This window comes from Dermacentor silvarum, chromosome 3, assembly GCF_013339745.2.
Source record: "Dermacentor silvarum isolate Dsil-2018 chromosome 3, BIME_Dsil_1.4, whole genome shotgun sequence".
NCBI classification, from domain to species: Eukaryota; Metazoa; Arthropoda; class Arachnida; order Ixodida; family Ixodidae; genus Dermacentor; species Dermacentor silvarum.
In genome coordinates, this window is record NC_051156.1 from 19,150,040 (window position 1) to 19,174,819 (window position 24,780).

General features: G+C 49.4%; 1 protein-coding gene across 1 annotated transcript in view; it reads left to right on the top strand.

Annotated features, from left to right (window-relative positions):
* Positions 1–824: 824 nt before the first annotated feature.
* LOC119445361 (neprilysin-4) overlaps positions 825–24,780 on the top strand; it is a 191,880-nt gene continuing 167,924 nt past the window's right edge. The window contains exons 1-4 of the mRNA XM_037709669.2: positions 825–946; positions 3,902–4,133; positions 9,274–9,372; positions 10,028–10,105. Of these exons, the coding sequence (XP_037565597.1) occupies positions 921–946; positions 3,902–4,133; positions 9,274–9,372; positions 10,028–10,105 (435 nt within the window). The 5' untranslated portion in view covers positions 825–920. The remainder of the gene's footprint in view (positions 947–3,901; positions 4,134–9,273; positions 9,373–10,027; positions 10,106–24,780) is intronic.

Consider the following 24,780-nt stretch of genomic DNA (forward strand, 5'->3'; position numbering starts at 1 on the left):
ACGCTGTGTGTGTGTGTGAAAGCGTGCGAGGGTGAGCCGGCAATCGCGGGTCACTGTAGCGCACGCGAGGGAGGATGGCAGCCCGGAAGCGCGCGGTCTTTCGCGCGCGAGGCGACGAAGAGGGAGGAGTGCGTTATGCTCCGTCGGCTGCTGCTCTCAGCGCGGCTGCGCGCCCGTATCTTGAAGTGATCTGTGACGTGGCCGAAGTGCCCGTTTGCGCGGGCCTCGTCTGCAAAGCGATCTGCGATATGGGCAAAGTGCATTCGCTGAGTGCCGGTAGCTTCGTATGCGCTGTGCTTTCGACGTTTTGTTCGTGTTGAAGCGAGACGAGAGACAGCGTGAAGGTCAATTTTCCAGCTGCTGCTGGCGCGCTTTCTCACTCCGGCGTTTTGACAGCTACTTTCCATGGTCATCGAGCGAGATGTGTTCATGTTTACTTGTGCGCGCGTGACACCAGGCTTGTCTATTTAGTCAGTGAGGGAATGCTTACAACTTTATACGGGCCATTAAACTACTATCCTTGCTTCGTATAGCTCTCTACTAATTTGCTATCGCAATCGATGCCTTTCGGGCGAAACTGCGACATTTTTTAATGAACCTCATTATGGGCAGGGGCACGAAATTTTAAGTATACCGTTTTTGAATCAATGATTTTCCAAATCTGGTGAGATTGTATCGCTATGTACAAATGCAATGAAAACTAGTGCCCTGAAATTTCACTCCCGTTTGATTCTTCTACTGCAAGGAGCTGCTCGCATTTTTGTTGTGCATTTTAACCACCGAAGTTACTGATTAACGGCCGGGTGTTTGGGACCCAGTGGAGCTGGTCAGCGTTCCTGTCTGCCCTTTTCGACGACGACCACGCGGTCACGGGGAACGCGACAGTCATCGTAAAATCCCCAAAGTTCTTGGAGAAACTAATGAAGATCCTTGAGACAACCACCAGGTAGGCTTATGTGTGTGTATGTGTGTGCATGTGCATGTGCGCGTGCGTGTGTTCGTGCGTGCGCGCGAGAGAGAAAATGGCATCGCAAACAGCTATTGTGTCAGAAAAGCAAGCAAGAAGTGACAGCCCAATGTCGCCAGGCGCCCACGTGCGCCGTAATGCCACGATAGTGCCGTGGCACCAGGCAACCCTGAGTGAGCAGAGTACTTTCGACAACTGATACTGAGAATTTAACCAGTTTATTTCATGGCGCCTTGGAACATGCTGTGGAACGCTTACGGGTGCATGTGTCAGTTTTTATGAACTCTGAGAAAAAGACTTGAAGCAGCTGTCACCTTTAGTAAACTCAATCGGCCTTTGATTTTAATAGAACTTGTTCTATACATGTACAATAATTTCAGGTTCACTGCAAGTAGACACGGAATCAGCAAAGAATAATTGCGGATATTCCTTTCAGTTATGCATCAATAAACTAGTTTTCCTTCTCATTTTAGTCCAAGTTCCAGCTGAAATAATACGAGTGCCACGGACATAATTGGAGCACCAGAATATTTATACCAAGTGCCAAATATTTATTCCCAGCGCCAGCAAAAATAGGCCGCATGCCAGCAAATTTAGTCCAACCGCCAACACGTTTAGTGCAATCGCCAGGACCTTTAATCCAAGTGCCAGTCAAAAAAAGCAAGATTGCGAGTCGAAATGTCTGAAAGGTCGAAATACAGTTACCGGAACACGACCGCATTAATTTTTATGGTCACTGCTAATATTTATTAAATGAATGACTGTGGTACTGTGCATAAATTGGCTGCCACATGGTTTGTTTGCTGGCGCTGGGATTAAATAAGAAGGGTGTAAGATTGGGCTTGTCGGTAAAACATGCTTTAAATACGTTGGTGCTACACTGTAAACGGAAATAACTCTCAGGTGGGAGTATAATGCTTGTCCCCTAGCGACCCCCCGGTTGGGAGTTTATTATGCTCCGAATAATCGGAGTATAATTTTTACTCTGTGCGGGCGGAATTTTTGCGTGGTGCCTGCGGAGTTTTTTTTTTTTTTTTTTCGAGCTGGACGGAGATTTTTCGAGGTGCACCGGGAGTATAAAAAAAGACACGTCAATTTGCGTGGAGAATTTTTATGCAGAGGATTTGGGTCAAATTCCGAAATATACGCACAAGAATAAGCCAAATTCTGCGAAACAAGTGAACCAGACCAGACAGACCAAGCAATACATAAACACAAACATTTGAGAAACACTCGACGAGGAGCTGTGAAAGACATCGAACGCACACTCGACACACAACAAGAAGCAACCCTGCCAGTATATATATAGCCACGATAATGTGGGCCTCGAAACGGCCTAGCGGGCAGCTGTAGTGTTTTCAGGATTACGACTCTCAGGCTCGCACATATGAGATCGGCCTCTCTGAAAACAACATGAAACCTAAATCCACACGGAACTGTTACCTTAGAATATTGAAAAAACAACGTTCATGGCATAATTTTTCAAAATTAGAATGTCATCCGTGAGCGCTGAAGCGACTTCGCACACTGCCGGCGTCCGCGGCCAAAAAGTAGTGCGTTAGTTACAGTACGCAAGAAAAATGTACGTGCGCGTGCCTCATGACAAAATTAGCTTCGTGCGAAAGAATTGTGGCGGGACAACAATTTATTACATGTGAGCATGACCCGTAGCAGCCTACATAACACCGAAAATTGCGTAGTCATACATTTTTTTTTACCGCACTACTTGCTCCGCGTCCAAGCAATGTCTCTCGGCTGTGAAACGGAGCCATATCGCTGATCTGGCAAACGAATCCTCATGCTCGGCGCCAGCAGGTATGCTCCTTAATCAGTATGTTGGATGGAGCATGATGTTAATGCAATATCCGAAGCAACGACGTGATTAAAACAGAACTGCGCGATAACAATTCAATTCACATCGCTCAGTAAGAAGCTTTATCACAGTACGTACTTACGTCCTACCGTATTTCTTGGGCGACGATATCCGTACACAGATTCATAAAAGAGTTGCTTGCACCACGGTCTAACTTACTGGCAGCACAGCACCGTGACGAAGTCGGAATATGGCATTCATGTGCGGCTATCACGGACGTTGTCGCTCGAACAGTGGCTGCTGCTGCCATTGCTACGCGGCACTTTACACCGGACGTTGTCAGAATATACTGAAAAGGACATAAAAGTGGTATTGAACACACTGAGGAACACAAGTCAAGGTCACGCGACACGGAAGCACAGCCAGAAACCCGAGCCGACATCACGAGTCAACCGGCAGCTTCGTGGTCACAACTAAGCCTTTTTTTCGTACTTGAAATCGTTGCTCTTGCATTCATCGTTGTCAGCAGAGTGATCACAGCTAACGCACATGAAGATGAGATACAGTGAGCTTCAGGCACGCCTATAACACTTTCTGGAATGAAGCATAGGAAAGAAAATCGGCGAAACGCTGGCACAGAACGACACTTCACAGATGTAAACAAACCATCAGCCATGAGCACCGCCGATTCCGCCGAACGCGATCGGTCGCTGGCGCGGCGCACAGACTCATGGGAAGCACCACGTGACCAACCTGTTCCGGCGGGGGAGTTTTTTAAAACTCCCTGTGCGGAGTTCCCGGGGAGAACAAAATTTTGAAGGCGGAATAAAATCACGTCATGTCCGCCCTTATCCTCCCACAGGTTGTGAGCGGAGTGAAACGAGGGAATGCCGTTGTATTCCTCCCATACATCGGAATAAATATTCCAGGATGGGAGTATATAGGGCACATCACCTTGTTAAAATTACCATGTGGGGGTATTTTCGTTTACAGTGTAGGAATACATGTTTCGTTTTCGTTGATCGAAGTTATATCTCACGCGTTTGTTCGTGCTGTCGCCACGTGCAGATTCAGAACACTGTTATGTACGCAGACAGAGAACAACGCAATCTTGCCCGCAGACATACGCTACTGAACTACTTGGGCTACCGGGTGATGTGTGCTCTGGCGGCGTTCCTGCCGACTCGCTCCCAGTCGCTGGCCAAGCTGCAATGGGAGCGCCAGCTGGGCTACCGCGAACTGCCCGAGCGCTGGCGCGTCTGCCTGCGCACCGTCGATGCCGTCATGTCCTCTACCATGCACGCGCTGCACTTCGAACACTACGTCAAGAAAAACTCGCTCAACTTCAAGAACGTAAGCACCACCAACTTTCCCAGGTTGGTTTGACGAAGGCAGTTGCTGGAGGCGCTCTTGTTCGCCAGCTGGCCCATCACGGTAGCCTGCGACACAGAACGCTCTTTTAACAGTGCAGCTCTTTAAGATCGAGGTTCGGCTACAAATAATTCCCATAAACTCTGCCGAGCTATGACGTCACTGCGTTGCCTAGCAACCACTTCGCACGGCTGCGCCTGGCTTTGCGGAGCTTCGCACAGGTGTCGTGACGTCACCGCTCCGACTTCCGCATCGCTTCTAGCCGCGCTGCGCCTAGCTCTTAACGTCACTATGCGTCACCTAGCAACCACCTGGCATGTCTGCGCTCGGCCGCGCCACGCTGCACCGCCGCTTCCCGTACATCACCAAGCTTCCACAGCCGTGTAGGCGGAGAAAAATAAAGCCATGATGTCACTGCGCGCCGCTTCGTTCGCGGCTTTCGTAGGGAGCCTACATGCAAGCGCTGTTTGCATGTAGGCTCCCTAGGCCTTCGTACAAAACGCAGTGACGCCGCGACGCCAGCACATTGCCTAGTGTGTCTGCACCCGGCACATCGTTTGCGCTGCCTAAAACATGGGTCGGCCGAAGAAGTACGTAACCCCCGAGGCCGAAGATGCTCGACGGGAAGCCCGTCGCAACGCTGCTTGTGAACGAATGCAACGGCTGCGATACATAACATGTTTGGTAAAAAAGTCTTGGCATAGCAAAGCATTACATAGCAAAACTTTGTTAAAATCTTAGCATAACATAGCAATACATAGCAAGAACTAGGTAAAATCTTGGCATAGCATAGTACTACTTAGCAAAACTTCGTAACCTTGGTTGACCCACAGCTACGCTGTTTCTTCAGCCTTGCGCCACTAGTGCAAGCTGCCCTCATTTTTTTTTACATACCAGAACTTAAACCTTGAGAAATTTGTCTTCAATCAAAGCGATCATTATTCTCATGCACATATACTCTAACAAGGCAGCGCTTACTTCAAGTGCTTTCATTGAACAATATTTGTACTGACTGTTTCCTCTCAGTTTTGATTCGAGCAACACCCGCACCAATCTTACATCGTCGTTTGAATGGGACACGCGGCGTAGGTGCAGCGCACGCGGCGCAACTTTCATCCCGTCATCTTAGTTTGGGCTGCAGTTGAGTGGTATTTTAGGTTATGTAAGATTTTTGTATTTATTTAAAGAAATGTCGCAGTTTCGTCCGAAAGGCGAAGCATCAATTGCGATAGCAAAATAGTAGACAACTAGAATAGAATTATCAGCCGTAGAAACTTGTAAGCATTCGCTTACTAACTGAATTAAGAAGCACGGTTTAACGCGTTCACAGGTAAACATGAACACATCTCGCTCGATTACCACGGAAACTCGCTGTCAAAACGCTGGAGTGCGGAAGTGCGAGAGCAACAGCGAGCGGATTGACCGTCGGGCCCTCTCCCGCTTCAACGCGAACTAAACGTCGAAAGCAAAGTGCATGCGAAGCTACCAGTACTAGTTCCACTTTGTCCACATCGCAGATTGCTTTGAAGATCAGGCCCGCGCGGGCGCGCACTTCTTCCACGTCGCAGATCTCTTTCAAGATACGGCGGCCGCGCCGTAAGCAGCAGCCGCCGGAGTAAAACAACCTCCCCACCCCTTCCTTGCCTCCCCTCGTGCCTCACGCGCGACAGAAGACAGAACGCTTCCGCCCCACTTTTCTCCCTCGCTCGCACGCAAGAACTTCGCTGTGATCATCGCCCCTTTGACTCAACTGCTGGCTGGAGACAACGCCTCATCCGCCTGGTCGAACGCATCCGATGACGCGTTCACGACCCTTCGCCATCTGCTCACCTCTCCTCCTATTCTGCGACATTTCGACCCCGCTGCCCCAACTGAAGTCCATACAGATGCTAGTGGAGTCAGCCTTGGGGCGGTTCTTGCCCAACGCAAATGTGGTCTTGAGGAATACGTCATTGCTTATGGTAGCCGCAGGCTGACAAAGTCGGGGCTAAACTACTCTCTTACAGAAAAGAATACCTCTGGGCCCTTACGAAATTTCGACCTTATTTATACGGCCATGGACCAATTTGATGTAGTAGCGGACCACCATGCGCTGTGCTGGCTCTCCTCATTGAAAGACCCCTCTTGCTGCCTCGCGCGCTGGGCGCTCCATTTGCAAAAGTACGACATCCGGGTCGTGTACCGCTCTGGATTCAAGCATACCGATGCCGACGCTCTCTCCCGCTCGCCAATTTCACCTGACGTACACAGTATTTGCCCACTCATCTTTGTCCTGTCAGCACTTGCCATCGATGACATGCACTCTGAACAGAGCAAAGACCCGTGTATTTCTTCGCTCTTGGAGTTTCCCGCTGATCCTGACACTGTTACGGCATCTAGGGCTCTACGGTGGCAGGCGCATCACTTCGTTATTCGAGACCAACTCCTCTACCGTCGCAACTATCTCCCCGAGGGTCGGTAATGGCTCCTAGTAATCTTCGGGCTGATTTATGCGCATCTTTTTACACTGATCCCCAATGGGCAAGCGGTGGCATGTTAAAGACCTACACTCGCCTTATGCTCTGGTATTACTGGCCTAGCATGTACAAGTTCGTTCGCAAGTACGTCCGCTGCTGCCTTATTGCCAGCGCCGAAAGTCGGTCCCCACTTCCACTGCCGCACCATTGAAGCCGCTTCCTTGTCCATTCCGTCCTTTTGATCGGGTCGGAATCGACCTTTACGGCCCGCTTCCTTGTACCGGTGCTGGCAACCGCTGGATTTCCGTTGCACTGGATCATCTCACATTCTGCAGAAACTGCTGCACTTCCATCTGCAACTGCCCAAGACGTTGCATCCTTCATACTGCGGCACTTCGTTCTTCGTCGCGGAGCCCCTCAGGAACATTTTAGTGATCGAAGCCGCACTTTTCTATCTGAAATCATGACGTCACTTCTGAAGGAGTGTCACATCATTCACAGGGCCACTAAAGCATACCATCCGCAGACGAACGGATTGACGGAGCGTTTCAGCCGTACTCTTGGCGCGACATGCTCGCCATGTACGTCGCGTCCGACCTTTCCAACTGGGACGCTGTACTTCCGTTCGTCACGTTCGCCTATAATACTGCCACTCAAGTCACCACTGGTCTTTCTCCGTTTTTCTTACTGTACGGCCACGAACCTTCCTGCACCATCGATACCATTCTACCCTACCAGCCTGATTCATCAGAATGTGTTCCTGTCTCTCAAGCTGCGCAGCATGCTGAAGAATGCAGACAACTCGCTCGCTGTCTTACCACCACAGATCAGACACAACAGAAGCTTCCTCGTGGTGGCTCTGACCCCCCAAGCTTCCCTTCCGATTCATTGGTTTGGCTGTGGGTTCTACCCTTAGCTCCCGGCCTTTCTTCTAAGCTGCTCCCGTGATATCATGGACCTTACCGTGTTATTGCACAAACTTCCCCCGTGAACTATGTCGTAGAGCCTGTGTCGCCGTCTTCTTATCAGCGCCGTCGCGGTCGCGAAACTGTTCGCGTAGATCGGACCAAGCCCTTCTACGACCCCTCTATGTTACCGTATGCTTAGATCACCAGGATGGCGTCTTTTTCTACGGGGGACGAATGTAACTAAGAAGTGCTGCTTAGCCAGATGCAACTCCGGCGTAAGAAATACAACGAAGAAGTGCCGGTCAGTCAGGCGCATCACCAGCGCTTTACGCACGGGGCCGGTCCTGACTGCCGCACCGAATTGGACCTCTCAACCCTTGCATATCCTGTCAATAAACACCTTGACATGCTTTTGTATTTTACAAATTCATTTTATACACACAGCTTGGCGCCTCCTCCTAACATTGGCTGCGCCGTCACGTGCCCAACAACGCACGCACTAGGCCACACCTTTAGTCATCCAGATGGCTGCGACGGAACCTGCGCAATGACGCCCGCACGCATTTAGCCAACCAGAGCCGCCGTGGCCTCGAGGAAGCGCGCTCGTCTCGCACCCCGGAGGCCAGGGTTCGATTCCAACCCAGACCGAAATTTGCAATTGGTAATTTCAAAATGTAATAATTTACTTTGTTTACAGGAATCTCCCTGCGAAGTTTGACGTCAATCCGAGTATTTTTTGACGTGATTCTTGTCTTTGCCGTCGGACATTTTTGGTACCATAATTCGGTCACGCCACCGACTACAACGCCAGATTTTCGCGTAATGGGACATATAATGTTTTCGCATTAAAATGAGAATGCGTGTATCAGTGTCGCATCTGTGTTGCACAGGAATGAAGAACGTTCTTAGAATGCTGTGAATTCGGTGTGTATATGCGTGGCAAGGTGCCTACGACGTTCATGGTTTCTCATGCGCGCTGCTGTCTGCGCACACATCTTTATATGTGTGCTGTTCTCTGAATAAATTTTAGTGGCGCGTAAGCTCATGTGTCTGCTTCCTTTGTCCCGTCTAAAGATGTGAGCTTGCAAGCTGTGCAATGATATGTGCTGTAGCACTAGGACAAGATGAAAAAGTGGCGCTACCAGACGGGCCAAAACAAGCCACGCGCCTTCGTCCCATCCTGTAGCGCTGTTCTTTCAAATTTAATTATGAACCGACAAGTCCGTCAGTCAATTCAATAGATGTCTTTGTGCTTTAGAGGTACTTATAAGCCGACATTATATCTGCAGGATTCATGTCGTGATTGATTGTTGGATTACGCAGAAGAGTCACGGGGCAGCTTGATCGCTCAACACTCAGTGTCTGTTATTCTGTTATTCGTCGAGATACTGGCGTGCACCAAAGCGTGCAGGCAAAGAATGCTTCGCTTCATGAGCAGATGAATATTCGGATCTAAATCGGTCTTTTGAGACTGCGGCATATTGCCGTCCCAACACTGGGTCTTGAGTCAATTTGCGGGTACCTTCGACAGTGCCGCAAAATCTAAGTTGTCGATCAGCTACAGAAGACAGTGATTGGAAATGCGGGTAGCCGTAGATAGTGTAATTCGAAGTCGTCTTAAAGCCATCGGTGCACACATTTCTTGATCCATTATACATTAAAATAGTATCTATCATGTAGCGCCATGGAATGTCGCACTGGACTGACAAAAGCATTCGGTCTGCAACAATGCGAACTGTTCGATGCTTGTTTCCGCAGCACTTCTCCAAGTTCACCGGCGTGGTGTCGGCCTTCAGCAGCTTCTTCAGCGACTACGCGAAGTCGCGGATTGATGATTACGCCGTGTGCAACTACAAGGTAACTGTTTGAAGGTTTTCAGGCGAGGACAGTGCGCATCAAGAGTGGCTTGAGATACGGCCCCGTGTGCAAGGAATTGCCTTCCAACAATTTATTCGACGCGCATTTAAGAGCGGACGTTTGAAAAGCCGTAAAACGCTATGTAAAACAGATTTTTCTTTATCAGGTAACTCTTTTATACCTTCTGCATCTTCAGGCATTCGCTCAAAAGTATTTTTTCGCATAAAGCACAATATTTCATTAATGAACATCCATTAAAATGTGAACGCATTCTTACGCACTCATTCATCTGGCTTCAGAAGATACTACCGAGCTCAACATATCGTACTGCAAAAGTCAGAGTGTACTTGGTCTACCTTCAGATTTCATGCTAGAAAACGCGCCCCTGGGCTACTTATTGCCTCCGCAATATGCGAGCCTGATTTGTCCATATAAAGTTTCCAAGATACCCGTGTGCCTTTTTTTTTCTAAGTTTTTAATCTCCGAAGATTATAACAAATAATTCTTACGCGCGACATAGCTTACACGGGCACAGGTGTACTGGCTGTTTTTATCGTTTCTTCTGAATGCAAACAAAAAGTGCATGACGCCTGCTTTCTGATCAATCGCGAGTCATCTTCTAATGAGCGGTTAATGTTTGTCTGCTTACATGCAGCTGGAGAAACTTCGCCTCGAGAGTTTCGCCCCGAATGTTTCCAAGGCTCTCAACATGGACATGGCCTTCTACGACGGGGTAAGTGATCGAGAAGACACGGCGATTTCAGGTTGCAGGCTATTTCTTCTAGCCTTTTCAGTAATGCTTCAATGGACACCTGCTCAAAGCGTCAACAGTACTACAATCTTCTCACACGAACTGCAAGACAGGATCTCGACCTTCAATCACGAAACTCCCGCATTTAGGGGCCGCAACGTACAGATTCTTCCCACTTTCAAGCTTGCATCGCAAGAGTACAAAGAAAAAAAAACCAAAGAAAAGAAAGAAAAAAGGCTTGGAGCAGTGTACAAGATGGAAATATATATGAGGCAATAGTAATTTTTTCCAGGCTCGCCAGATTGTGATGGAAAACAAACTCGCTGTTTCCGTTGGGCCCAGGATCCTTTAATAATGACACGGCAGACGGGAGCTTGTTACACGAAACACAGACTTTATAGAGACACGCTAACACGATACAGACGCTTTACATAGACACGGACTAGAGTTCGCGAAGTCGTTTTTCCTTCTACAGAAAGATGTGCCTAGCACTCATGCATCACGACTCGCCGGTGTGCGTCGTCGTTGCGGTGACCATGGCGGTTGTTGCGTAGTGCGTCGTCTGACACTTGAAGACAGCTTGTGTGTTGCTTACGAAGGCCTTACGCCATCATCATCAAGCCGCATCTTGTCGCGACGTGGAAGCAGGGGAACAGCAGGCCACTGCTGTAGCTGGTCCGTAACACCTGGCCTGTAACGCCTCGGCCGCTAGAACGTCGGGCTCGGTCTGCAGACAGGTAGCTCAGGCGCCCGGTGCCCAGCCGGAAGCACTGCACCAGGCCGCTATTACAGCAGGCCGCTGGTGCACAGGAGAGCTTAGCCACGAGCGGGATCCCCGACCAGGTCCGCACAGTAGCAGGACACCCGGTCGCCGGTACCCGAGCCTTGAACCGCCGTTCTACGAGCTGACGTTCGAGGCTGCCGCTCGCTCTGCGCGCTATCGTTGTTCCTGGCACGTGGTCTTCTTCCGTTATCATCATCACGAATTCTCTTGTTGCTGCTATACAATCACCATCACTTCAAGCTCGCTCGTCGCAAACTTCGTCTTGTCACCGCCACATGCCACTATCCACATCATCACAGCCATATTGATAAAAGAGGGGTGCAAGTGAACGCACCTACACAGACACGTGCCAGTACCTAAATTTGTTATATTTGTTGCTGTTACATTTAAATTGCGAACGTCGCAGTAACTCTACCTTATTTAAAGGCGCAGCTCACACGCTCAGTTCCAGTTTCATGTGCTTTGCCTGAATTCCGTCTGAACTGCGACGACAGGCTTTCCTGCTGACTTCAAGCGGCAGATGAAATAATCCGACCGCCACAGAAACATTCTGAGCGCCAGATTATTTGATCCAAGTGTCAAACTTTTAATCTTACAACGTCAACGTACTTGATCCCAGCGCCCTAAGCCGCACGCCAGTGAGTTCATTCGAAGAGCCAACATGTTTAATCTAAGCGCCAGCAGCTTTAATCCAAGTCATAGTCAATTTAATACATCTAAGAAAACAGCAATATTGTTAGTCAAGACGGCTGAAATGTTGAAATACAGCTGCCGGAAGTCGACAGCATTAATTTTCGTGGTCGCTGCTACCATTTATCAAATGAATGACTGCATATACTGTGCATGGACATGAATGTCATTTAGTGACTGAAATTGTTGGTATAGATGCTAAGATTTTTTTAAAAGTGGTAAATTTATGTGTTGAGAGGCTCAATGAAAGTTGAAAGCGTATCTGGTATAATTGTTTAGTTGAACTACGGAGCACCCGCAATCTGAATCATTCTTGGCTATCACAGAATTTCGACTCATCATGTACGCGACTGACCGCGTTCCTGCACAAATTTATTGTGATCTGCTCGCAGACGGCTTTCGAAGGACTCGTCGAAATTCATCTACAATAAATTTGTGAAAGATAAATATGTTCTTGCGAGGACAGGATCGGGTTTAGTGTTGCGCACTCAAGGGCAACCTTGGTGCGAGTAATAGACAGAGCCGTTTGTACACTTAGAACACATCAGCACTTGTATATATGACACACATGAAAGAATAAATGGAAAATATGTGTTGAAAGATTTACAGTAAATAAGTGTTAAATGCTCCACCCGTCAATGACGCGGTAAATATATTAATCACGGCGATAGTAACACGCGGATCTACGCGGTCAGTTGCGTCGGCTCAGACGACGGAGTGGTTGCCGAGGGTGAGGCGGAGGATGAGTCGCATAGCCCCTTGCCGAAGCTGCCTGCCACGTCAAGCTGGGTTGTGGCGACCCGCACGGTCGATGAGTGGGTGGTAGCTACGTTCTCCTGGAGACGTCGGTGAGACCGGGTGCGGAACTGCGTTAGCAACAGTCGACGAAGCCCAGGTCGTGGGCCAAGGCCGTGTCCTCTCGCCTGACCGGCCACTCCACTCCGTGACGTCAACACCGTTCGACCGTTGTCCGTGAACGTTCCCGGGCCTGTCTGGTCAGTCGTCCGTGAAGGTCCCCAGAACAGTCTGGTCCGTGGGCCGTGAACGTCCCCGGGACAGTCTGGCCAGTCGTCCGTGAACGTCCCCGGGACAGTCTGGTCCGTTGTCCGTGAACGTCCCCGGAACAGTCTGGCTCCTTCGAACAGCAGGGCTGCCTACTGGCTCCGTCTCCAGACGCGCTGCGGCCACTTCCCGAACCGGCACCGCCTCCTTGCCTCCAGCCTTTCGAGCCCCGCAGCTCACGCTCTCCTTCGCCCGTGCCTCGTGCTTTCTTCTTCCTTTTCTGTTCTCTTCTCAGTTTCGCTTCTCTCTTTGGCTTCTCTTGCGTCGGTCCCACAACACCACAAGTGCACGGTAGCGCGTATATTACAAAAGCCCCCCCCCCCCCCTTTGAATGAGTATTTTTTAAGAAGAAAGAAAAAAAACTGCTGGGAAATATATGCACGGGAAATAAATAGCAAGAATGTTCAGACTTCAAATATATCCCGAATGTTCCCAGAGGTTACATTCTCTGATCAGAATACATGCATTTAAATTGAGGTCTCTGCACTGTCACAATGGCTCATGTAGTCGGCACCAACATTAGCAGATCCTTTGATGTGTTCCACGCGGAAGGAATATTTCTGCAAGGCCAAGCTCCAACGAAGTACCCTGCTATTTAAATGTTTAGCCTGCGAAAGATACTGCAGTGGCTGATGGTCTGTCTGCACGACAAAAGAGGTTCCATACAAAAATATGTGGAATTTTTCTATCACCCATACGAGTGCCAGACACTCACGTTCAATCGCAGAGTACCGTGTCTCTCGTGGGAGAAGTTGCCGACTAGCATAGGAGACCGGGTGAAGCATACCATCGTATAGTTGCAACAGAACTGCGCCTAAGCTTGTGTTGGATGCGTCTGTCCGGAGCACAAACTCTTTGTCGAGATCTGGTGCCTTTACCACGGGTCGTGACGAGAGAGCGAGCTTAAGCCTGGAAAATGCGTCCTCGCGTGCAGGTGTCCAAGTCACTTGGTTTGCCGCCGACTCTCGCGTCATTTCCACCAGAGGCTGCGCTGTATCGGCGTAGCCCGGGATGAGGTCACGATAATACCCTGCCAAGCCAAGAAACAATCGCACTTGCTTCTTTGTCTGCGGCTTCGGCGCATTGAGTATTTTGGTGATTGTGATCTCTACCGGTTGGACTTGCCCGCCTCACAAGCGATGGCCTAAAAACGTGATTGACGACGCTCCAATCTCACACTTTTGTGGTTTTATCGTAAGACCAGCCGTTCGTATTCGATGAAAGAGTTGCTGCAGAGCTTCGAGATGTTCTGACCATGTCGAGGTTGCCACAATACATCGTCAATATAATGCACAACGTTTTTCATGCCCTGAAGCAAGGTCCTCATCAGGCGAGTGAAAATGGCGGATGCCGTTTTGATCCCGAATGGCATAAAAGGAAAATGGTAGTGACCGGACTGAGTGGAGAAAGCTGTTTGGGTCCTTCCGGTAATGGCACCTGCCAATAGCCTTTCGTCAGGACAAACTTTGAAAAATGCTTCTTTGTACCAACTTCCGCAAACATTACGTCAGTTCTCGGGATGGGCTCTGCATCCGCGGTGAGTACGTTGTTGATACGGCGAAAATCAATGCACGCTCGGTAACTTTTGTCAGGTTTGCGTACAAGAACCAAGGGTGAGTTGTAAGACTGAGAGCGTTGTATAACTCCTAACTTCAGCATGTCATTAACTTCTTTCTCCACAACTTCTCTCAAGGCGAACGGCGGCTGGTATTGGGGAGTATTGATGGGTTCGGTGGTAGTTAACTCTAAGCTACATTCTAGCAGGTTAGTTTTCCCCGGAATCTCAGAAAAAATATATTTGTAGGTCTCTAAAAGAGTATACAGCTCGGAGCATTGACTCCTGTCGAGTTCACCGGAGACTTTAATTGCCTCAATTCCTTTGCCCTGTTCAATTTCAAAACTCGGAAGAGGTGTTTCGCACTCGGCTTCTTCTACGACGACAAACGCTGAAGCTTGACAAGGTGGGATAGAGCGTTCTTCGTAGCGTTTCAACATATTTATGTGGAAGAGCTTCTTACAGTGGCCTAAATCCACCCAGTAATCATAATCATTCTTTTTTTCGATTACCGGGTATGGTCTCTTCCATTGCATAAGCAATTTATTGTTGTCTGTTGGGAGCAGTATCAATGCCCGATCTCCGACCTTCAATTGTCGGCGCTTGGTGCCCCTGTCAAAATATTTCTTTTGATTCCTTTGTGCTCGCAGCAAGTTTTGATGCGCAAGTTCCAAGGTTTGTTCGAGCCGTTGCCTGAGATCAAAAACGTATGAGTATGTCGTCTTGATTTCGTCACTAAGGTGTTTAATCCAGAGCTCTTTTAGAACTGTAAGGGTGTTGTATCGTGCATGGAGCAAGGCCGGCTCCAAGCACGTGCCATCTAATGGCACTGCAGTCGGCAGCGATGCCTTATACAACATATCCTCTCTTGGAAAAAAAAACACGAAGAAAAAAAAAGAAAAGAAAACGGTTGTTTGTCCATTATTGCCTAACGTAGTCCTGCAGCTTCTTCGGCGTCTTCTTGTTACGGGCGCTTCTTCTCACGCGTGCTTCGCATCCCGGCAGATTAAATGAAGCTTGTTGCGTGCGCTCTGCAGCAGGTGGTTCATGGTTAAAGGGTTCATTCTCATAGTTATCGGCGCTTGACGTGCCAGGTTGTGAGGGGTGATTTACAGCTGCAGTAGCGGAATAATCGGATGCCGGTGACCAGTTCATGACAGCAGAGGTACCGAACTTCATTTTGCTGATAGCTTCGCGGTGAACGGCCGCTAACTTGGAAGCATTCCAGACACGCCCATCTTCCAAGAGGTAAGAGGCGGGTCCACGCTTCTCAATAATTTTCTTGGGCGCAGAAAACTGTGGAGATAGCTTCCCGTGAACTGCAGGTAATTTAACCCGCACGTAGTCACCAACGACGAAGTTGGGTTCCTTGGCACCGCGCTTTTCATCGGTGTAACGCTTCGACTTGATTTGCTTGTTCTTGATGCGCTCTCGCAACTCCTGCAGTGCCTTTGAAGGGTCCGTGCTGAAACATTTGTCAGGCAATCCCACAATGTCGAGTCTGGTTCGAGGTTGTCGTCCATGAAGAAGAACAGCGGGTGTAACACCAGTAGTCGCATGAGGCGTACAGCGATATGTTTGCAGGTAATCAAGCATCGCTGTTCTCATATCACGGCGTTCTAACAGGGCCAATTGAATATATGACTTTAATACCCTGTTAAATTTTTCAACCAAACCATTGGCTTGCGGGTAATACACAGAAGAGTTGTAATGCGTGATTCCGCGCTCTGTGAGAAATTCTTCAAAATTCGCTGAAGAAAATTGTGGTCCATGATCGGATACGATACCGCGTGGATATTCTTCTCTTGCGAAAAGTTCAAGTAGAAATTTCTTCACTGTATACGTTGTTGCATCTCGCACGAAAGACACCTCTGGCCACTTGCTGTAATAGTCAATAACTGTAATGGCAAAACAGCAGTCGGCTGAAGCTTGCGTGAAAGGTCCCACAATGTCGATAGCGACTTTTTCCCAGGCTTTCTCGGGAAGAGTGACGGGCTGCATTGGAGCTGCAGATGTACGCGCGGATTTGTCGCATGACTGGCAAGTTACACATGTGCGCACAAGTTCTTCAATGTGATTATCCATGCATGGCCACCAATATGACTCTAAGACGAGCTTTGGTGCGACTAATTCCTGGGTCTGACTCATGGGCCAGATCCATAAGACGGCGTGTCAAAGTTGTAGGCACGAAAATCCTGTCACCCCGGCACAGAACGTCGCTAACAACAGAGAGTTCAGATCGCACGTGAAAGTACGGTAGCAGCTCTTTTGACAAGGATTTCTTGTCAGGCCAAGAAGTAGTGATAAACTGCTTCACTTGAGAGATAACCTGATCGGCGGCACATGCTTCTTGAAGCTCTTGCATGGTAACTACTGGGGACAGAAGACAAATTCTTCTTCGGGTGCATCGGGGATGAAACTCTCTAGGGGCAGCCGGGAGAGTGCGTCAGCCACGACCGTTTTCGCTACCCTTCCTATATTCCATGATGTAGTTGTAGCACAACAACCGTGATGACCAGCGCACAATCCTTAACGGACGGTGACCTGTGCCTTTCGTTGAAAGGAGCGTAACCAAAGCAGCGTGGTCTGTCCGCAAAATGAAGGGTCGGCCCCACAGGTAAACGTGCCAGTGCTCGCAGGCCCAGACGCAGGCAAATGATTTCCTCGAAGCAAAGCACGCATTGGCTCCACAACATCAGAAAAATGCGGGATGAACTTGGAGTAGAAGCCTGCAAGTCCCAGCAGCGAGCGAAGTTCATTCATATTTGTAGGCGATGGTGCCTTGGTTATCGCCTCGATAGATGAAGTCAGTGGGAATAACCCCTTGGCGCTGACAACATGGCCAAGGAAAGTCAACTCTGCAACGTCAAAAACGCATTTATGATTCAGCCTGAGACCAGCATCAGAGAGCCGTTTCAAAACCGCGCGCAAATTGACCAAGTGATCCTCTCGGGAGCGTCCGTACACGATTATGTCGTAATGTAAAATAACACGCATTTGCATTCTTTGAGGATCATATGCATCATCTTCTGAAACGCTGACGGTGCCGATGCCAGTCCGAAGCAAACCCTCTTGAAGCGGAATAGGCCGTCGTGTGTTATGAACGTCGTAAGATCACGACTTTCTGGACTTAGTGGCAACTGGTGATATGCCGAAGCTAAATCTAGCTTGGAGAATCGCTGTGCTCCAGCCAAGCTGTTCAAAAGTTCCTCAGTTTGTGGCAGGGGAAAACTGTCCACCACTATAGCTTTGTTTGGCTCTCGTAAATCTACGCACATGGGAATCGAGCCAGCCTTTTTTCTAGCTACAACAATTGGTGAGACCCACTCTGAAGAGTCGACGCGCACAATGATGTCCTGAGCTTCTAATTTTTGTACTTCTGCCGAGACTTGCTCACGAATGACGAGTGGTAGTCGTCTCAGCTTGCTGGCCACTGGTTGAACAGACGCTCGAACTCTGACCTTGTGAGTGAAACCCTTGACAGTTCCTAGCTGTTTTTCAAACAAGTGCTCGAACTCGGAACGTAATTTAGGAGGCAGCACAGGAGTTTCTTGTGTCATTAGCAGACACCTGAGCGGCGATCCTTGAATCTTCATATCCATAGCCCCGATACCATCTAAACCAAGTATGGTTGTTCCTCCAGGCACAACGTACAGAAGAACAGAAGTGCATCGGCCGTGAAATGTAGCTGGAGCAATGAAACATCCTTTTATAGGAATTGCTGACTTAGAATAATCGAGGAGCTGGACGGATGTTGATGTCAGAGGAAATGCAGTAGCAAAATGGCGTTGGTAAAGTTCCTCGGCTAGGATTGAAACCGATGATCCAGTGTGAATCAGGAACGATACGGTAATTCCTTCAATTTCCAACACGGCATAAATTCCCTTCTTGCGGCTCCAGATGTGACAGACACTTAAGTGATCGTCCGGGTCAGCTGTATCTTTGTCGTCTTCCGCGACATGCTGAACTTTTTTCTCATACTTTCGAAGAGACTTGCAGACCTTTTCCAAATGGCCAATCTTTCCACATTTACGACACTTATGTGTCCTAGCTTTGCAGAGAGGGCTATTCGCAAGATGGTCCAAAGAACCACAACGGTAACCTCTTGCTCTTCCAAGGCTCGACGACTTTCCGTTTGCTTCTTATAGCATGTGCACGTGCCACAGTGCTTCTCTTTCATCTTTGAAATGTTTTCGTCATTAACGTGATGCACTTGTGCTTCGTGTCGTGCAAGTTCTTTCGCTTCTCTTGTCGCTTGATCATGCTGTCACGCAATGGTAAGAACCCGAGAAAGCGTAAGATACTCTTCCAGTAGAAGACGTTCGCGCAAATATTCACTGGTAGTTTTTTCTATGAGCTGGTCGCGTATCATATCGTCCGCCAAGTCACCGAAATTGCATGCTCCAACGAGACCTCGTAGCATGGTGACGTAATCGACCGCAGTCTCACCTGGGGCTTGTGCACGTCGACGGAAACGGTGACGCGCTGCAGTGACGTTGACAGAGCTCTTGTAGTGGTCTTCAAGGATCACAATGGCGCGGTCGAAATCATCTGGTCCAGGTGACGTCAACGTCTCTCCAGCGGCGCTTGAAGTCAAAAGGCGCGGGTCATCCTCCGACGTCAGAGTCTGGAATATTCGTTGTCCTTCCAAGCCCAAGCAGTTGAGCAGAATCGCCTTCCGACGCATGGCAGGTAGGTCGGAGGCGCCCGACGCCACCATGTAGTTCTTGAACGCTTGAAGCCATTGCTCCCATGGAATGACCGGGTGTCCAGGTGAAGATAGGAAAGGGGGTGGCGGTTGTAGCCCCGAAATACTCATCGCATAGGATGATAGGCAGCAATCGAAGGCACAGATGAAGGGCAAGCCGGTAGCACATGGGCTGTTAAATCCTCGTCGCCAAATATGTTGTATCGTGCATGATACTGAAAGGAGACATTACAGACATTACTCAGTCCCTGACTGTTTATTCCATCCTCATCTTCCTCTTCAGGCCGGCTCCAAGCATGCGCCATCTAATGGCACTGCAGTCGGCAGCGATGCCTTATACAACAAAGGGGTCCACCCACATGCCTTCCATATATAAACTCAAACGGGGAAAAACCCAGGCTTGTTTGAGGTACTTCCCTGTAGGCAAATAGAAGAGGTGCAAGAAAACGATCCCAGGACTTGGGCTGTTCCTGGCACAACTTGCGCAGCATTTGCTTCAGTGTGCCATTAAAGCGCTCTACCATTCCGTTGCACATAGGATTGTACGGAGTAGAGCTCAAGTGCTTCATTGCCAGCAATGAATTCAATTCTTTCATCATGTCCGACGTGAAACACGATGCCTGGTCACATAGAATTTCTTGAGGGAAGCCAATCTGTGAAAACATTTCTACCAATCCCTCGGCCACTGTGGCAGAGTCAATGGAAGGTAGGGGCACAGCATCCGGGTATCGGGTGGAAAAATCCACTGACGTCAATATATACTTGTTTCCTTTAGATGAAGCGGGAGACAATGGGCCAATAATGTCTACGGCGACTCGTTCGAAGGGCGTGTCTATTAGAGGCATGTGTCCCAACGGTGCTTTGCCAAGTCTTCCTTTAGGAAACGTCCGTTGGCACACATCGCATGAACGTACGTATCGGCGGACTTCTTCTTGCACTCCGGGTCAATAAAAAAATTCGAGGACTCGGTCCGTTGTCTTTTTGATGCCTTGGTGTCCGGACATTGGGTTTTCGTGTGCCAGAGATAGCACCTGGGCTCTCAGACACATCGGTACCACAGCTTGCTGCACGGATTTACCCGGACAGATCTGATAAGTCCTATATAAGACGCCCTTGCCGCAAAAAAAATGTTTGCGTTGAGGGTTTCCCTCCAGACATTATCTTCCCGACTTTTCCTCTTGGTTTTGACACTGCAAAGAGTTGAGACCTACTTTCGGGTCTCCCCTTGTAGTTGTAGCTTCCACGAAGGAAGAAACCGCCCAAGGTAGGTTCTTTTCGACGACCGATTCATTCCGGTCCGGCGATGTCGCATTCGTTTTGCCTGAAGGAATCTTCCATTGATCGTCCGGATTCGTTGGTTGGCGAGAACCGGCAACGTTTCCAATGACAATGTCATATAAGGGATTTTCCAAGCACTTAGCTACCACGGTGCCTGAAAAGTATGGCGACTGAATTTCCACTACGGCTTCTGGCCCCTCGATACTCCGTCCATCCGCTAGTAACATCATCGCCGTTGTGCCCGTTAAAGCCGTGTCGGGTATGAGAGCACGGCGCACCACAATGGTATTGCTGCCAGTGTCCCGCAATACGGGCACAATTCGGCCAAAAAGTTCCCCGTTCTGCACTGGCATATCGTTGGCATGTAGAGACAATGTTTTTCCATCCGTCTGTAAGTTAGTATGGAGGACGCATGACAGCTTTTGCTGTTCCTCATTTTCTCGCGACATACAGCAGGCAGACGCAGTGCTTGCGGCGCCTTTCTTTTTCCTGCAGTCCCGCGTGTCATGTCCCGGCCTTTGGCAGTAGTCGCAGTAAGGTCTTTTCGAATTGACCTGACAGTCAGAAGGCTTGTGTCCACTTTTATTGCAGAGGAAGCACTTGACTGAGTTTCTTTCTGTGCGTGTCTCATCCTCTCTTGCAGTGCGGTCTATTGTCTTCTTGAATGTGAGCAAATTATTTTGCCGCTGCGCTTCCAAGAAGTGATCCGCGGCTTCTGCGATTGTCTCCACTGTTCTGCAATTCCTTTCGCGTAGGAACAGAGTTAATCGACTATGGCAGTTATTCATGAACTGCTCTGCAACAACTAAGTCGCGGACAGCTTCAAAAGTCTTTCCTCCATTGGAGAGCTCAACCCATCGGTCGAATAAGCTAAATAGTCTGGCGTACTGTTTACCAGTTTCTCCATCTTGGGGCTTGCTGTGGCGAAACTTTTCACGGTAGCCATCCGCTGTAAACCGGAAACGTTGCATCAATGCCAGTTTGGTCTTGTCATAGTCTAGAGAATCCTCCAGACAACCGACCAAACACTCTCAACGCTTCACCGTCGAGCTACAGCCCTCGGCTGAGGGCTGTAGCCTATTTCTCTTTTGGCCAACCCTGTCCAGTGGCTACTCGTTCAAACCGCTTCAGATATGCGTCCAAGTCATCGCGGGCTTCGTTGAACAGAGGGATCATGTTATGCGGGTTCACGGAAACCGAGGATTCTGCCTGGTTGCTTGCGAGCGAGTGAGACACATTTACGGAGCCACCTGCTCCACCCATCTCCGTTAGCCTTATGCGCAACTACAGAATCTTTTCCTCGCGCTCCAAACGATCCTTTTCCGCCTCACGTTCCCCTACACGTCCCTCACGCGCCCTTCTCCGTTCCTCATCAATCCATTCTTTCAGTTCTGGACCAACCAGACCCATGCGCTCCGCTAACGCGCTAAGCTCCTGGGCATTCATCCCGTATCTACTATAAGTACACTGTGTAACAACCGGCTTTGTCCTGTTGTCGCGAACGCCAATTTGTGAGGACAGGTTCGGGGTTAGTGTTGCGCACTCAAGGGCAAACTTGGTGCGAGTAATAGACAGAGCCGTTTGTACACTTAGAACACATTAGCACTTGTATATATGACACACATGAAAGAATAAATGGAAAATATGTGTCGAAAGGTTTAGAGTAAATAAGTGTTAAATGTTCCACCCGTCAATGACGCGGTAAATATATTAGTGACGGCGATAGTAACACGCGGATCTACCCGGTCAGTTGCGTCGGCTCAGACTACGTGGCGGTTGCCGAGGGTGTGGCGGAGGATGAGTCGCATAGCCCCTTGCCGACGCTGCCTGCCACGTCAAGCTGGGTTGTGGCGACCCGCACGGTCGATGAGTGGATGGGAGCTACGTTCTCCTGGAGACGTCGGTGAGATCGGGTGCGGAACTGAGTTAGCAACAGTCGACGGAGCCCAGGTCGTGGGCCAAGGCCGTGTCCTCTCGCCTGACCGGCCAGACCACTGCGTGACGTCAACACCGTTCGACCGTTGTCCGTGAACGTTCCCGGGCCAGTCTGGTCAGTCGTCCGTGAACGTCTCCGGGACAGTCTGGTCCGTTGTCCGTGAACGTCCCCGGAACAGTCTGGCTCCTTCGAACAGCAGGGCTGCCTACTGGCTCGGTCTCAAGACGCGCTGCGGCCACTTCCCGAACCGGCACCGCCTCCTTGCCGCCAGCCTTTCGAGCCCCGCAGCTCACGCTCTCCTTCGCCCGTGCCTCGTGCTTTCTTCTTCCTTTTCTGTTCTCTTATCAGTTTCGCTTCTCTCTTTGGCTTCTCTTGCGTCGCTCCCACAACACCACAAGTGCACGGTAGCGCGTATATTACAGTTCTAGATAAATATTGTTACGGGGAGATTCAATATACAATGGGTATATTTACAAGGCAAGGAGCACAACGCTACAGCAATGGTAAAGCACGCGCGTTCACACCAGATAGCCACACCGTCGTCGTCGTCGTTGTTCAAGCGCCTACCACAGTATCGCCGCTCGTGACATTATCCGCCGACAGCAGAAGCACCGTCCCGGTGCAATTTGGGCCCGGGCCGAGAGTGGTTTATAGCCCGAGACATGGACTATGTCACTCGCGATTGTTGCAGAGGCTGGCTTAGGATTTAAGGGAGTGATCGGGAGCTTCACTTCCTGATGATGCTCTGCCCATGCAAACCCGTAACATCATGCCTTTACATTACAGGTTACATTAGTGACTTTGCGTATGACGCGGTAAGGACTTAAGGCCAACCTCCGTGGAGCGAAAAAGCGATGACCTTTCGGCGGCGGCTGCTCGGCGACGGCCGCCCGCCGCCCGACGTTAAAAAAATGACTTCGCCGCCGATCCACTCTCTCCAGATATTCGCCGCTCAGCGAACCGCCGCCGCCGGAAGCCGTCGCGCGCGGCGGAGAGCGTGGGCCAATCGGACCACATCGCAGAGGTTGACTTCCGTCGGTCGCCCGTCGACGGGAGTTTCGGTTGTTGACGCTTGGCTACTGTTCGGCTATTTCCTACCTTCGTTTCAAACGCTTGTTTTCCAGCGCTGTTTCACCTCTTTGTTGGTTGTTCTGCCTCATTGTTCTAGTTAATGGGTCACTGCTTGTTTTGTGTACTTTATGCAGTTAGAAGCTTCACTTCCCGATGATGCGCTCATGCAAACCCCCAACATCATGCCTTGCGTACCGCCGTGCTTTGGAAAGACGTTTGATTGAAGTTTGCAGGGCGTAGTTCACTGGCACATCCGAGAAAAACGCGAGCTGAAGCATCGCATAGGTGCGGCATATGGGCGGTTCGCTACTTTAAGCGACAAAAGAGCCTTCTCGCAAGCCACGTACGTAAAACATGGTGGCGGGCCCCGCTGCCCGCTTCGAATTGAATTTAACGTGGCTTTTGTAGAATTCGCTTCGTTCGTAGCTTCGGCTTTCGCTTAGTCTCAGGCCGCATCGACTAGAGTGTATTATGGATAACCTTGTGGAGTTTTCGAGATCGCTTCTCGTTTCAAACGACTCGAAGCCTAACGAGGGAAACCGGATGGATGGATGGTTGCTATGAGCGTCCCCTTTGAAACGGGGTGGTGGATTGCGCCACCAAGCTCTTTGTTATTATTTTGTCTAATGTCGTACCTTTATTTATGAGAAACACACAAATACAAGGAATTCCAGGCATCAACCTTTTTGAATCATTACTGGGAACTCTGTTTCTGTACGTCTCCGTTGTTTGTGGTCTTCCTACTTTTCTGCCACCCAACCTCCAACCGCCTCTTACTAATCTCTACAGCTGACATGTTTACTTTGTCCGTGCTATCCCTGAACCCAAGGACTTCCAGGAGGTCAGAGGAGCTTAGACTTGCAGCTGGGTATATTTCTTCTCATTCCAATAAAACATGTTCCACCGCATTCTAGTTTTAGCACAGCAAGCACTTGCGGCTTCGTCCTTGGTGTACTTCGCTTTATAACTGCGCCTTCTAAGGCATCCTGATCTCGCTTCGAAAAGTAAGGAGCTTCCCTTTGAGTTATCATAAATTGTTTCTTTCCTGATTTCCCTTTTTCCTTCGAGGTAGTTAGTCATAGCAGGTTTGTTTTCCATTACCGCCACCCATAACCTTGTCTCAGCCTCTCTCACCTTGCGTTTCACGTTCTTTGTTGCCATGGTGCTGGCCATACCGGTCGCATATTTGCTGGTAAGCTTCCTAGTTATTTTCCTCCACTGTGAGTCAATGTTTTTTCTTTACCTGAATACTCCTGCACCCCATCTACTTTCTTCCATTTTCCTGAGTCGTTCCTCAAAATCAATTTTATTCTGAGCCTCCCTTACTTCAAAACTTGTCCATCCCATATCACCCTGCACAGCCTCATAAGTAGTCTTCCCGTGGGCGCCCAACGCGAGGCGTTCCACTGACATTTGGTTGCCATCGAGTCCTGATTGTACCCCTGACTTCAAGCAAACAACCGCATTTCCAAATGTTAGCCCTGGAACCATTACACCTTTCCACATACCTATTGTATCCCCATAGCGCCCTCTGTTTCATTATGGCCGCATTTCTCTTCCCTTTTGCTGTTGT